Source organism: Tupaia chinensis, unplaced genomic scaffold (genome assembly GCF_000334495.1).
Source record: "Tupaia chinensis unplaced genomic scaffold, TupChi_1.0 Scaffold143591_1, whole genome shotgun sequence".
NCBI classification, from domain to species: domain Eukaryota; kingdom Metazoa; phylum Chordata; class Mammalia; order Scandentia; family Tupaiidae; genus Tupaia; species Tupaia belangeri.
The window spans coordinates 1,296,189-1,309,315 of record NW_006203437.1 but is presented as its reverse complement, the minus strand read 5'-3'; the positions used below and the strand labels follow the sequence as shown (position 1 = coordinate 1,309,315).

Here is a 13,127-nt window from a genome sequence, read left to right as displayed (position 1 = left end):
GAGAGAGTGAGGAGAAAAAAAGCCTCTAGGCCCAGGGCTTGAACTGTGGTTGGCCAGGTGGCAGTCCAGCGCCTTCACCACCTCACCACCTGCTGTTCCCACATATGCATTTTTAAGCTGATGGTAAATTGAGAAAACTTTTTTGAAGAAGGATTTTTTCATCGTCAAAGTCTCTTTAAAAAGTGTTCAGAGCCGAGCCTGTGGCATGGTTGAGGTATCTGAATCCCGCATGGCTGACTGCATGGTTCAAGCCCTGAACCCTCTGACTTGGGGAACAAGCTAGGTGCATATATGTGCATGCCAAGAAACACAAAAAAGTAAGACATGGAGGAGAGGCATTGAGGCATAGCCATTCCCTGTGAGCGGGGCCTCCTCCTTTTCCCTTTCTGTTTCTCTCTCTGGTGAGCTCACAGTACCCTCTGGCAAAAATTAAAAAAAAAAAAAAGTGTTTTACAAAAAAGTGTTTAAACCCTTTGGGATTTCTTTTCTAGAGAAATTACTATGTCTTTACGTGAAATTTGTATGTATTCCAAAGTCCTAGGAGGAGAGGTAGTAGCATGGCCATCCTCCTGGGGGTGATTTCTGACCTCTCTCTCGGTCTCCTCTCTGCGAGCACGTGCACCCGAGGGCAGTGAGAGAATGTGTGTGTCTTCGTGTTAGAAATCTCATATCAGCACATGGAAAAGCCAGTGTTTTCCATGAGAAAGGGTTAGCTGAATACATGGTTGAGTCCATATGTTGACTGAGATGACAGTTAAAGTTGGTGTAGAAAAATTAAAGAAAAAATGTAAAATTTTAGAAAATAATGATTGAATAAAAGACATGATATTAGGATACATATTACATGTAATTGGATTAATATTATGTATTAAATATAAAAACTGTTACAAAAATTGTTTTGTATGAATGTATTAGGGCACATACATTCCTGACTATTTAAATAAGCCCTCTCTATTTTTCATAAGAAATGAATAACACATTGATTATGTGCTTTGAAAAAGCTCACAACTGAGGAGCCTGTTGTGGGAGGACTGACACCGCTAACATGCTGATGTCTGGTCTCTGTTGTCGCCATATGGTCCTGGCCAGAACCATTACCCGTGCTGCACAAAACATAGGGCGTTTTAATTCATCTTAGCATATAATTATCCTTTTTCTTCTCATGCATAATATTCCTCTAATTTGGTTTTGCTTTTCCTCTCAAACCTGTAAAATAGATCTCAATGCTGGGGAAATTCTCCAGATGTTCGGGAAGATGTTTTTCGTCTTTTGTCAAGAATCTGGCTATGACACCATCCTGCGTGTCCTGGGATCCAACGTCAGAGAATTTCTGCAGGTGAGAATTCCAGGGTCCCGTGGCTGGACCCGGGGTTCCCGGTCCTTCAGTACGGGCTCTGCAATACCCTGCCCGTCCGGCAGGGCCTGACTGTCTTGCTTCATGGCAGCCTTTTCCCAGTTCCAAAACATCGTAGCCGTTGCAGGGTCTTGAATACGTTCTAGCTCCGTGTTGTTTCTTTGACGTCTGCTGTCTGACTGTCAGGCTGTAAACTAATGTTCTTTGACAAGCTCTGCAAGGTCTGCTGCCGCTTCACGTCTTCCCATCTTGTTTATTCTCTTATTGACGGCTGCATGGCAGTGCTGCGGGTTTAGACATCCAGTGTGGACGAACTCCCTACTTGGAAAACACTTCGAGTTTTGTGAAGTGCTCTGTATTCACAGCGTTCGGTCCAGAACTCCCTGCATGAGAACCAGGGCCCAACACCGGTGTTCTCGCACCAGGACGACAATGTCACCATCACTGTCACCATGGGTCACGTGTTGCCTCCCCCTTAGGCTGGGGCTCAGGGAGCCTTCGAAAGTCAGTTTCAGGGAGGAGAATGTCGGGAGAGGGCTTTGTCTTGGGGCCCTGGATGCTTGCCACCCTTACCTTACAAGCTTCCATCACTAAATGACGGTTTGGCAAGGCGATTCCGGGCTGATTGTGCTATTTTAAGCTCTGGCATTTGGAGTCCCTCTTTGTGAGCCCCAGGTGGGTCTTTGCAAGGCTGCTTCTGCGTGCCTGCCACATGTGGTCTGCTGGAGATGTCAGCGTCCGGCCGAACCGAAGCCCAGTTCCGAGAGAATGTAAACCATGCTGTTGACTTATTGGCTGGAGTGAGGACTGCAGTGTTTAATCAACACGCCAGCTGCTTACACAGTGACAGTTTCTTGTAAACTTAAACCAGCATTAAGTCAAGGTGGAAGCCGGTTTGCAGTCTCCTGTCCTGGACGTGCTGAACTACCGATGTCAGAGGGACCCACTGGGTCCTGCCGGGCAGCTGCCGGGGATACCTGAGTGACAGCTGACAGGTGGAGTCTGAACAGGTCATTTTAAACGGCTACAGTTTGATACTTAAAGTATTTGTGGATTCTGAGTTTTTGAAGACAAATTGCGTTTCTTCTGTTGGCTACTGTCCCTGCACCTGCGAAGTTTCAACTTTCAGTTGCTCCATCCTAATCCTAACCTCTCAGTGGTCATGTCTACACAACGAAGTGTATCGGGTGTCTCACCAGCTTGCCACCTGCTGGCATGTGGGCGACAGGCTCGGGGCAGTGCCCATCAGCCTGCTATGTGTGTGTGGCCCCGGCCGCTCTGTGCAAACACACGGGCACTATGTGACGAGGCATGATGAGGCGTGTCACTGTGGAATGCACGGTTGGTCTCAGTGGGACAGCGCAGGGACACTGCCTGTGTTGAGAGGATCATATTTTGGATATATTGGGGTATATGGTAAATGTAGTTGCCATGTCTTGGAATGACAGAGAACTTTATTTCATTTTTCTTTTGGTGCGAGCGTATGAACAGTGAGGAAACTGCAAGGTTAGATGGTGTCACATTTTCGTCAGTATCAAACATATTTGACCAGGTTTCATTTTCACTCTGGTTTTGAAATTGCATATTGAATTGAAAATGCTGAAATATGTCTTTTTAAAGGCTGGCTCCATGGCCTAGGGATTAAGGGAGCCAGAACCCACATGACCGACTGCATGGTTCAAGTCCTGTCCCTGGCAACTTGAAAACATACTGGACATGTATGTATGTGTGTGTGTGTGCATGTGTACCCCAAATATGAAGAGGCTAGAGAAAGAGGAGAGAGGATTGGGGTGTGACCATGCCCCATGGAGGTGCTTTCACTTTTCCACTCTCTGTCTTCCTGTCTCTGGGGAGTACATACACCCTTTGGCAAATTAAAAAAAAGAAAAAAAACCCCTCCTTTTCTTCAAAGTAGACATACATGTTATAATTAGGCTAGTTACATAGAAATTAAATGGACATTTTTCTGTAAAAGTGACTATAAAATAAAGCCACCGATTCTCATAAATTATTTTAAGATCCTAGCTCGCACATAAAAAAAATGACATTCTCCTTGCACGGAATACTGAAGCATTTCTTGGGGTTGACGTCAACCCTTCCCTAAGCAGTAGGTGGGCTGAGCCTCATCTGAAAGCAGTTTCGAAGACTCCTGCCTCTCCTGCCCCAGATCTCTGTCCCTCCCTCCCTCTCTCCCTGTAAAAGTTGCTATGGTGCGCACACTCACCGGAGAGAGCAGAAATGGTCCGTGATCACACTGCAATCCTGCCAGCCAGACTCGGCGTATCTGGCATGGCTCTCGAGCTGCCAGGCAGGGATTCTAATGGTGTGGGCCCATGGGCTCTGGCTCCTGTGCCCCCAGGCCCCCGGCCAGCCCCTCTCGTGTTCACGGCTTGCATCTCCCCAGCACTGTAGTGTGCTGTGTCACCCTTCCTGCTTGCTGGAGGGAGCATGAACCTCTTCACACCTGTGCCCACAGCTGTGCCATGCACGCACAGAAGTCCCATTGTAATGAATGGGTATTTGTTGTTTGTGCAGACACGGGGTAGGCTGGGCGGTTCCTTTACGGAGGTACCGCATCTGTGCGCACCGGTGTAACTGTGTCCAGGGTCGAACTGTGGCTGAGACCCTCTGCCTCCTGTCGAGGCTGGCCTCAGGGGTTTCTGACCAGTGGCAAGTGGCAGAGGGACATGTCAAAGCCTCTTAGGCAAGAGCTCCTGAAACCACTGTCCCCACAGCACCCCTCTGGAGATACAAGCACAGGCAGGAGAGGCCCACAGGGGGTGCACCGAGTGGCTCTGGGTGCTCTGTGCTCCTGGCAGGGCAGGCGGCAGCACCGAGGGGCTCCGGGTGCTCTGTGCTCCCGGCAGGGAAGGTGGCAGCGCCAAGAGATTTTGGGTGCTCTGTGGTCCTGGCAGGGCAGGCGGCAGGGCCAAGGGCCCACAGTGTGGCGCCTGCTTGCCAGGCTCCTGCCTGCTGTGGGGCTTACTGACTGGTCCAGGACCAGGACCTGGAGGACGGGCCCAGGGACTGTCTTCCCAGAAGCTGGGGGTGGATCACTGGGCAGTGCTGGGTGCGTCCTGTGTTCACCTGCGTGTCCGTGACAGCATGTCTGGAGGCATTTGGATGGGGAGTCAGACGTGAGAACCCGGGTTCCGCAAGACCACACGCGTCTCCGAGGACGGGTTCGTGGTCAGCGTATCGTGTCCTTGCTGCATGGCATGTCCCGAAGCTCGCGGCAGGTTTACGGTTGGGGTAGATCATGTTATCAAAGGCTACCAGGGCGACTTTGGAAGGATAAGGGGCAGAAATGCAGTTGTATGCAGGCAGGTTGGTGAGGTCACGCTTGTTCAGAGTGCCGTGGGGCCGCAGTGGAGAGTCCGTGTGAGAGTCTCCCGCTGTTGGTGAGGATGGCTCAGTGGCTCGACCTGTGGGTTCCAGCCCCTCCCTAGCTCATGCCCGTGTTTCTGAGCTCCTTGTCGTCTGTGCGGACCATGGAGGGGTTTTCTTCAGTTCATGTGAGTTCCAGATTTTGGCTCATAAAATGCAGCACTGTGCTCTGGCCGGCCCTCCAGGAGTGATCTGGGCTGAGACTGACCTCATTTGTAAATGTTTCTGTAAAGGGTTATTTTGGGAAATTTGGGGATTTTCCTGAACAGATGTAAAATCCTAATACTTCCCTAAATTGTTTACTTTTCTTAGAAAAAATGCACTACTCACTTCATTTTTAACATTTGTGTTTCAAAAAGAACCGTTTTCTCAGGATCCCAAATGCCAATTTCTATAACTCACAATTTTAAAATTGACAGATGGGATTTAAAAAACCCCAAAAAACAGAAAAACAAACTTGTGAAGGAAATTGAGTATTTTAGAATTGTAGCAGTTTTTTTTTTTCTTTTTTTTAAAGAGATTTTTTTCTATAAGACACGTGTGCTCACCAGAAAGAGACAGAAAGTGAGAAATCACCCCCAGGGGGATGGCCACACCACAGACTCTTCTCCATTCTCCTCTTGGGATCTCGGACACACATGCACACGGGCCTGGCGTGAGTTTTAAGCCACTGGGTCTGGGACTTGAACAGTGGCTGACTATGTGGGAGTCCTGTGATGTAGCTATTACGCCATCTGCTCCTCCTGCAGTTTTCCTTTAGATGACTGGTATGTATTTGGGTGGTTTTACAAAATACTTTTTGCCAACTGCAGTATGATGTAGGCTGGGTTTGGGGGGTAAGAGCAGTCGAGGTTAGCACAGAGTTAAACCCTTAGCAGAGGAGGACAGATGCCCCTGGGCTCACCCAGGGTCAGGTCCAGCCCTGCTGGCTTCCGTGCCTAGGAGCCAGATGGGGTGGGGACCTGGAGGGAACACAGTCCCATGGGGTCCTCTCCCCCTCATGCCTGCACACATGCCTTCTAGATTAAAAAAAAGGAAAGGAAAAAGAGGAAGCCACACCCCATGGGGCCAGCTGGGGCCAGCCCTGGCTCGGGGGCAGTAGAATGAGCATACGTATGTGCCTAGGCCAAGCACATGTATGTGCACAGGACCCGGGGGACAGGGAAGTGGGGAGGGAATTGCTGCAGCATAGTCAGACCCATGGGGCCTTCCTCCCTCTCTCATGTGTACACACACCATGCACACATGCTATGTCAGGGATAAAGGAAAAAACGTTTCATAGAAAAGTGGCAGAAGTTGTCAAATATTTCACACAAGTTTATTTTATTATTTTACTTTCTTAATTAAAATATTTCTCTTGAGATTCAGCAAGTGGTGTGATTCAGCAAGTTGAGGTTGGGTGAATGGGTCTTACTTTACTAAGTCGTTTGAACCCTGGACTTATGGCTTAGAAAGCACACGGGACACATGTGCATGCATGCCCACAATCCCAAGAGAAGATGGAGGGATCGTGGTGTGTCTGTCCCCCAGGGGGTGATTTCTCTCTCCCTGGTGAGCCATGTGCCCTACAGCAAAGACAAAAACAAAAAACAAAAAGCAAAAAACAAAAACAAACAAACAAAAAACAAAAAAAACACAAAACACTAAAAAAAAACTGAAATAAAATTTCTCTTAAGAGGATACTTATGAAAAATATATGTATGCTAAAACTATTCTCATGTGTTGTTTTTAATTGCCAGAGGGTGCATGCGCTTGCCAGAGAGCGAGAGGCAGGGGCTGGTCTGCCTCAGCCCCATCTTCTCCACCTCTTCATCCCACTGGCATCTTGGGCACCACTGCACCCAGCCTATCTCTCAACCGCCGGGGCAGGATTCGAACCGTGGTCAGCCATGTGAGGTCCTGCTCCTTCAACCACCGGCGAGCTGGCTCACTGTTCTTTAGGCCGGTGCCCGAGCTTTCCCAGAAGGGGGCTCTCTCTGAGAAGGAGAGGAGGGAAGCTTGCTCAGGGTGACTTGTGCACGCCCTTTCTCACCAGTGTGCTGTTTACTTTGGCGCTTCTGTTATCTGTGCTCTGGCTTTCCACATTATTTAGGTCATATTTGTTTAAGTGTTTCATCTTCAAATGCCTAAAATGGCTTATTTCTCATAAAACTTAGCAAAATGTTTTAACTGGCAAGATTCGCGTTGGACAGTGTCGGCCTGGCTCCTTTTCAGGAGTGAGGGGTCGAGGGCAAGGGGTGCCGTGCTGGCCCCTTCCTAGCCAGTGTTCGCGGAGCTTACCTGGCGGACGCTCAGGTCCCTGCAGATCTACACTCTGGTCACGGCTCAGCAGAGTAAAGCTTGCAGACCAAACCCACCCTCCTTTAAAACTTTCAAAGCGAGGTTATATCGTACCCATTTCTGCGGATCATCTAGGATTTTTTTTATGTTTATTTTTTTCATGAGAGAAAGAGAGGGAGACAGGCAGAGAGAGAGGGAAAGGCTGCACCCCCATGGTCTTCATCCATGGTCTGCCCTGTTTTGGCTGACCCACATCTCGGGCACACACAGGTGACCTGACCTAGGGATTTGTAATGAGATGTCCTGGGGGCATTGAGGAGTTGATTACCGGAGAGTTTGTCTCTGAAATTATGTATGAGCTTATTTTGGGCATGCACAGTTCAAAAAGAAAATTTCCCTTCACTCTGTAGCATTCTGAGATCTTTAAAATATGGAACTTTAAAGTATTTCTCCAAGGAAAATAAATTGTTGGGACCAGAAGTTGATGTAATGGCTATGTTGCTGGACTCCCATGTAACTGACCACTGTTTCAGTCTTAGACCTAGTGGCTTAAACTCAAGCCAGGCACGTGTGCGTGCATACCCAAGAATGGAGGGAAAGGGATTGTGGCATGGCCATCCCCCATGGGGGGGTGATTTCTCACTTTCTGTCTTTCTCTGTCGTTCTGGTGAGTGCACGCACTCTATAGCAAAAACCTCTCCAAAAAAATTGTCTTTGTTTCCTGAGTCTATGGTGTGCAGTAAATCTGGATCTAAATGGGCCATTTCCCAGAGGGCCAGAACTAACTTTTCTTCTATGGAAAGTAAGTTCTTGGTGACTGGGTGGAATCCCGAGTGGAGAAGGCTGCTCGTTTTGCTTGTAGAAAAAAGAAATAGCATTAGAGCATCTAGCAGTGGTACCGACTCCGGCACCTTGGGCACCTCAGGGCAAGCTCACGGACTGCTCACCACCTCTTCCTTGCTTTCTTAATTGTGGAAAGCTACAAGGGTGAGCGAAGCACCTTAAGGGCTATGCCACTGTTTTCTGGGAACCTGCTTGTGCTGCAAGGCACGCGTCCCAGTGCACCAGGGAGAATCTGGCTGTGAGCTTCAAACCTTTTTGCATCAAAACAAATTTATGCATTAATTCCATTTTTCTGGACAGAACTTTTTTTTCATATACGAGAGGGACAGAGACAGAGGGGGAGACAAAAACATGCCTGTGGGCGTGGCCACACCGTAACCCTCTTCTCCCTCTCTCCCTCCTTTCAAGGTTCTGGGTGCACATGCACTGGCAGGGCCCTGACCAGAACTGCAGGGTCGTCCGTGGGAGCCCACTGCCTCAGGCACCAGACCACGGGGCTGGCCTCGCGGACCTTCTGCGGGCTCGTCCATGTAGTTCCCAGCTGTCCCTCAGCTCTTCTTTTCTGTACCTGCTCCCGAAGCTGCATCTAGATATGAACCTGTCCGCTGTGGTTGGAGTCTGCCCTAGAACTCTGGGCTGCAGCTGTGCTCGGACAGTCTGAGCATGCATGGGACTGAGACTTTGTCACACGTCCAAGAAGCTCTTCTGTGGCCCTATGATGCTGTGAACAGTTGTGGTCTAAATGTGAAGGTGCACATTTATTAGCAATGTAAATGCACTCAGATGAAAAGTGATTTTTAACCATTAGCCTCTGTTCTTACAGTAGGCAGGCTGTGGCAGTCCCTGGGGCATCCAGGGTGGTGTTTCCAGCTCTGGCCTAGCTCCCTGGGCACCCCTGCACACCCACCATCACCCCTGCACACGGCCACAGGGGCAAGGGCCGGGGCATGGGCTTTCTCAGAGACAGGCTCACCTTGTAGCCAGGCTGGCTTCGAACCGGCAACTCTCCTGCTTTAGCCTCCTGAGTTTCTGGGAAGCAGGCTTGCAGCCCTGTCTCTGTGGCCCCGCAGCCATCACGCTCAGCTCTTGTGCACGCAGCAGGCTCCAGCCACTGCCAGCTGCGGGCTGGGTAACTCCAGGCCCCATTGCCCTCCTGCCACGCCCAGTGTGCTCGGCGCTCTGGGGGATCCGCTGCCTCCACCTTGTCGGGAGAAATGGGGCTTTCGGGAAGTTGGGTGAGCTGTCCACAGTACTGCAGAAGGGCACGGCTGAGATTCAAACCAAGCCTGCCTGGTGCCGGTCAGCCCGCGCTCCATTCCTGTACCGTGCCGTGTCTGTGCATGTCCTGTGTGAACTGTGCAGCATGCACATGCACTCACATGCACACATGCGCATTGTGATCCAAGTGTTACCTGGAACACCACGTTGGACTGAGTAGAGTGCAGTTTAAACCACTTCTGATCATCTTTTCACGGAGGAGTTATGGACGGTGCCTGGCACAAGGTGCTGGTTAAGGTGGCGTTCTAGATGAGGTGAGCTGCGAGGGGGAGCTGGTTCTGGCCAGTGCTGGTTCTCGAGGCTTCAGCCCACAGAATGCTACTTCACAGGTGAGCGGGGTGCCCCACCTGCTTTGTTTCTGAGGCGTGTCTTCAGTTCCAAGATGGCGTGCTTATATTTTGTATGCTTCTGGTGCTGGCGTGGTTTCTGGAATTAAAAGCTGGGTTTCAGGGGGCCGCACAGTCAGAGGGGCATGTGTGGCCATGTGGGCGTCCCCGCCCCAGTAAGCATCTATGTTTCCCTCAAGCTCTCACGAGGACCGTGCCTTTGCTCCACGGGGCTGTTCTTCCTGCCGCAGGCCCTTCCTCACATCCCTGCTTATCCGTCCTCGACACCCACGGCTGTTAAGAGCCCCACGTGACGTCTCCACTTGCTGCCTCAGCTCCACTCAGGCTTGCCCACAGGCCTCTCCGTGAGGCAGGGCAGGAGGGTCTGCGTGACGCTTCTCGGCCCTCGGCCTCACACTGGGCTTGCCGGACTGAAGCCCACCTCCATGGGTTGGAACCGCCCACGCTCACACGCTGCTCTCCCTGGCAGAACCTCGATGCCCTGCACGACCACCTGGCCACCATCTACCCTGGCATGCGAGCGCCGTCCTTCCGGTGCACGGACGCGGAGAAGGGCAGGGGCCTCATCCTGCACTACTACTCGGAGAGGGAGGGGCTGCAGGACATCGTCATCGGGATCATCAAGACCGTCGCCCAGCAGATCCACGGCACCGAGATAGACATGAAGGTAGTCCCCGGCCTCGGCCCCTGCACCCAGCAGGATGCCCGCAGCCTCCTCCGTCAGCCTGGGGTGCGCTGTCGAGGGAGTGCTCAGGGGGAAGCAGGTCTCTCCTTAGACGTGGTGAGAGGCAGGGAAGAAGCCGCCCTCCTCCCGCAGCGCTCACCCTGGGAAGTGGGTACGTGCTGTGCTGAGTGGGCTCCAGCTGCAGAGCACCCCGATGTGGGTGGTCAGATTCCAGGAGCTAAAATTAGAAGTGACGCTGCAATCTCTGCTTCTCGGTGGAATTTGCCGCCTGCCCCAAATGCAGTTGGAATGTCTCATTTGTGATATGAGTTTTGTTTTTTTTAATCAAGTTCCTTTGGTGAAGAAGCCGTGTCTAGAAGTTTAAAAATTATGCTGTTATTGATGCTACATACTCTTTTTAAAAAATATTAGTATTATTTTTTAATTTGCTATAGGGCATACACACTCACCAGAGAGAGACAAAGAGAAAGGAAAGTGAGAAGCAAGCTGCCAGGTCTGGGGCTCAAACCTTCGCGGGTTCCGGGGGATCGGCCCCCGGTGCGCCATTTTACTGAGAGTCATTCGCCAGTCTTAAACTCCACACACTGCTGTCCGGAAGTGCTCCCTGTGTTACGCCCGTATGGGATCTGCATCTACCCATTAAAGTTTAGTAATCAGCCCTCCAGACATAGCCTTAGCACTGTTTTTATGGCGTTTGCTTTAAATAAACTGAAACGCACCCCAGTTTCGAACACCATTTCCCCTTTTGACAAAGGTAATTCAGCAAAGAAATGAAGAATGTGACCACACTCAGTTTTTAATCGAAGAGAAAGAGTCAAAAGAAGAGGATTTTTATGAAGACCTTGACAGGTTTGAAGAAAACGGTACCCAGGAGTCACGCATCAGCCCACACACCTTCTGCAAAGCGTTTCCTTTTCACATCATCTTTGACCGGGACCTGGTCGTCACGCAGTGCGGCAACGCCATTTACAGAGTACTCCCCCAGGTAAGGCAGTCGCACCCCTCCCCGGGCCTGGGTCGACCCGTGGATGCCGCTGCGCATGGCTATGCATGCCGCGACCCATGACCCCGGTCGGGGAGCACGCAGCTGGGCTGGGCTGGCCTTGCACTCGCTGAGTCTCCCTGGGACAGGGACGGTTGTCCTGTTTTCGTCACAGAGACTACAGGAATACCCAGTGGAATACTGTCCTTGCTTTGATGAGAAAGCGGGAACTTTCTAAGTCAGTGTTTACTTATTTAATTCATTGACTAAATAGTCATTGGGCATCTGCTACCTGAGAATGGGTTTCAAAACCAACTGTTGACATTTTTAGGGAAAAGGAGGGATTGAAAATGGAAAACGGGGTAGGACTGAGGTTATGGTGGGGTCTCTGAGCGCACAAGGACGGCGGCTGGGTGCGGCTCTGCCCTCGGTGGCCTGACCTTGGGATGCACCCGTGTCGGCTCTCCCTCCTCCATGCTCCTGGCATGGGCCAAGGGTCTATTGCCTGTAACTCGGGAGCCTGCTGGTCAGAACTAGCCCAGGGGCCAGTGTGGGCACCTGGCTGGATGCATTCCTCGCCCCCTGGGCTCCTGCGCTGCCCGCCCCTCCCTGGGGCAGACCCCGTTCTCTGACGTGAGCGTGGTGAGTGTGTGGATGCCTGGCGTGGGCCTGGCCCCAGTGGGCAGCCACGGGAGTGACAGTGACTGTCTGACAGCTTGGAGAGGGCGAGCGGGCTCCAGGTGCCCCTGCCTCACTCGGGCTGTGGAATCACAGCGCCCTGCAGGTAGCAGGTGCATGCCCGCCTTCCCGGGGCGCCTGCCTGGCCCTTGGTACTTGGTCACCTGCCTCCTTGCCAGGCTCTGTGTTCATGCATGCACGGCGTCCCCTCAGTCACGGGGCTGAGAGTAAGGTCTGAGTCCACTTGGAGGGCAGGTCCCTGAGGGAAAACGGTGATTCCCCATTACACGACCGGGCCGGTTTACTGCACCGCGGGTCCCAGCGCCTGCTGACACGCTCCTCTGCTGCGTCCCAGCTCCAGCCGGGGACCTGCAGCCTTCTGTCCGTCTTCTCGCTGGTCCGTCCCCACATCGACATCAGCTTCCACGGGATCCTGTCCCACATCAACACCGTGTTCGTGCTGAGAAGCAAGGTAACTGTCCTCACGGGCTGGCCTTGGCGTCCGCATCAGGGCCGTTGGGGCGTGGGGAGCAAGAAGGCACAGCCAATGAGGGTGGGCCCTGAGGGAGGCCAACCTTGGAGCAGCCTCGCTGGTTTCTGGCCTGCCCGCAGTGCCCTGGAGCTCCGCCATCAGAGCTAGCAGTGAGTCGCAGGCCAGGTCTGTGGGACAGCCGCTTCCTGGGACAGGCCAGCCCCTCCCGCTCCCTGCCTGCAGACAGCCTTGCTGTGGGAACAGAACAAATCCCTGAGATGTGTTTTCTAAAAACTTCGCCCAAGGTGTCACCCTACTCTCCCCTAGATCTTCTAGTATTCCTGGAGCCATTTTGTGGGAAATAAAAGAGAAAATGTCCGTTCAGCTGGCCCTGGGGCAGCGTCCAAATCCCGTAGTTCTGTCCCGGGCCCGAGAGAGCAGAGGGGGCTCCCCGACTTGGGGCATCTCAGCTCCCCCATTTCCCACGTGCCCCCACACAGGAGCTGAACCTGGAACGGCCGCTTCCAGCTGCTCCCCGGGGGCTGGACCAGAGGCCGGGCTCGTGCTCAGAATCTCGTAGTTTAGGGGGTGTGTCCTGGAGTCGGGAGGCAGACCGTGCCGCATGGAGGTGGACCACTGTGTGGACAAAACCCCTGCTGGCCCTCGCCTTTGGGGAGCTGGCCCCGCCCTCCCTGCGCCCCCGGGAGGCCCACACCCACCGCTCGCCACGCCTGGCACACAGACTGCTCCAGCTTTGCGGGATGAGGCCTGAGGACCTGCTGCCAGGCGCAGGGGAGCGGCCGGGCCCGGGGGGGCCCCGC

General features: G+C 52.4%; 1 protein-coding gene across 1 annotated transcript in view; it reads left to right on the top strand.

Moving 5' to 3' along the window:
• The window catches only part of GUCY1B1 (guanylate cyclase 1 soluble subunit beta 1), a 25,063-nt gene that overhangs the window by 1,891 nt on the left and 10,045 nt on the right, over positions 1 to 13,127 (top strand). The window contains exons 2-5 of the mRNA XM_014582403.2: positions 1,218 to 1,336; positions 9,959 to 10,156; positions 10,929 to 11,159; positions 12,190 to 12,306. Of these exons, the coding sequence (XP_014437889.1) occupies positions 1,244 to 1,336; positions 9,959 to 10,156; positions 10,929 to 11,159; positions 12,190 to 12,306 (639 nt within the window). The 5' untranslated portion in view covers positions 1,218 to 1,243. The remainder of the gene's footprint in view (positions 1 to 1,217; positions 1,337 to 9,958; positions 10,157 to 10,928; positions 11,160 to 12,189; positions 12,307 to 13,127) is intronic.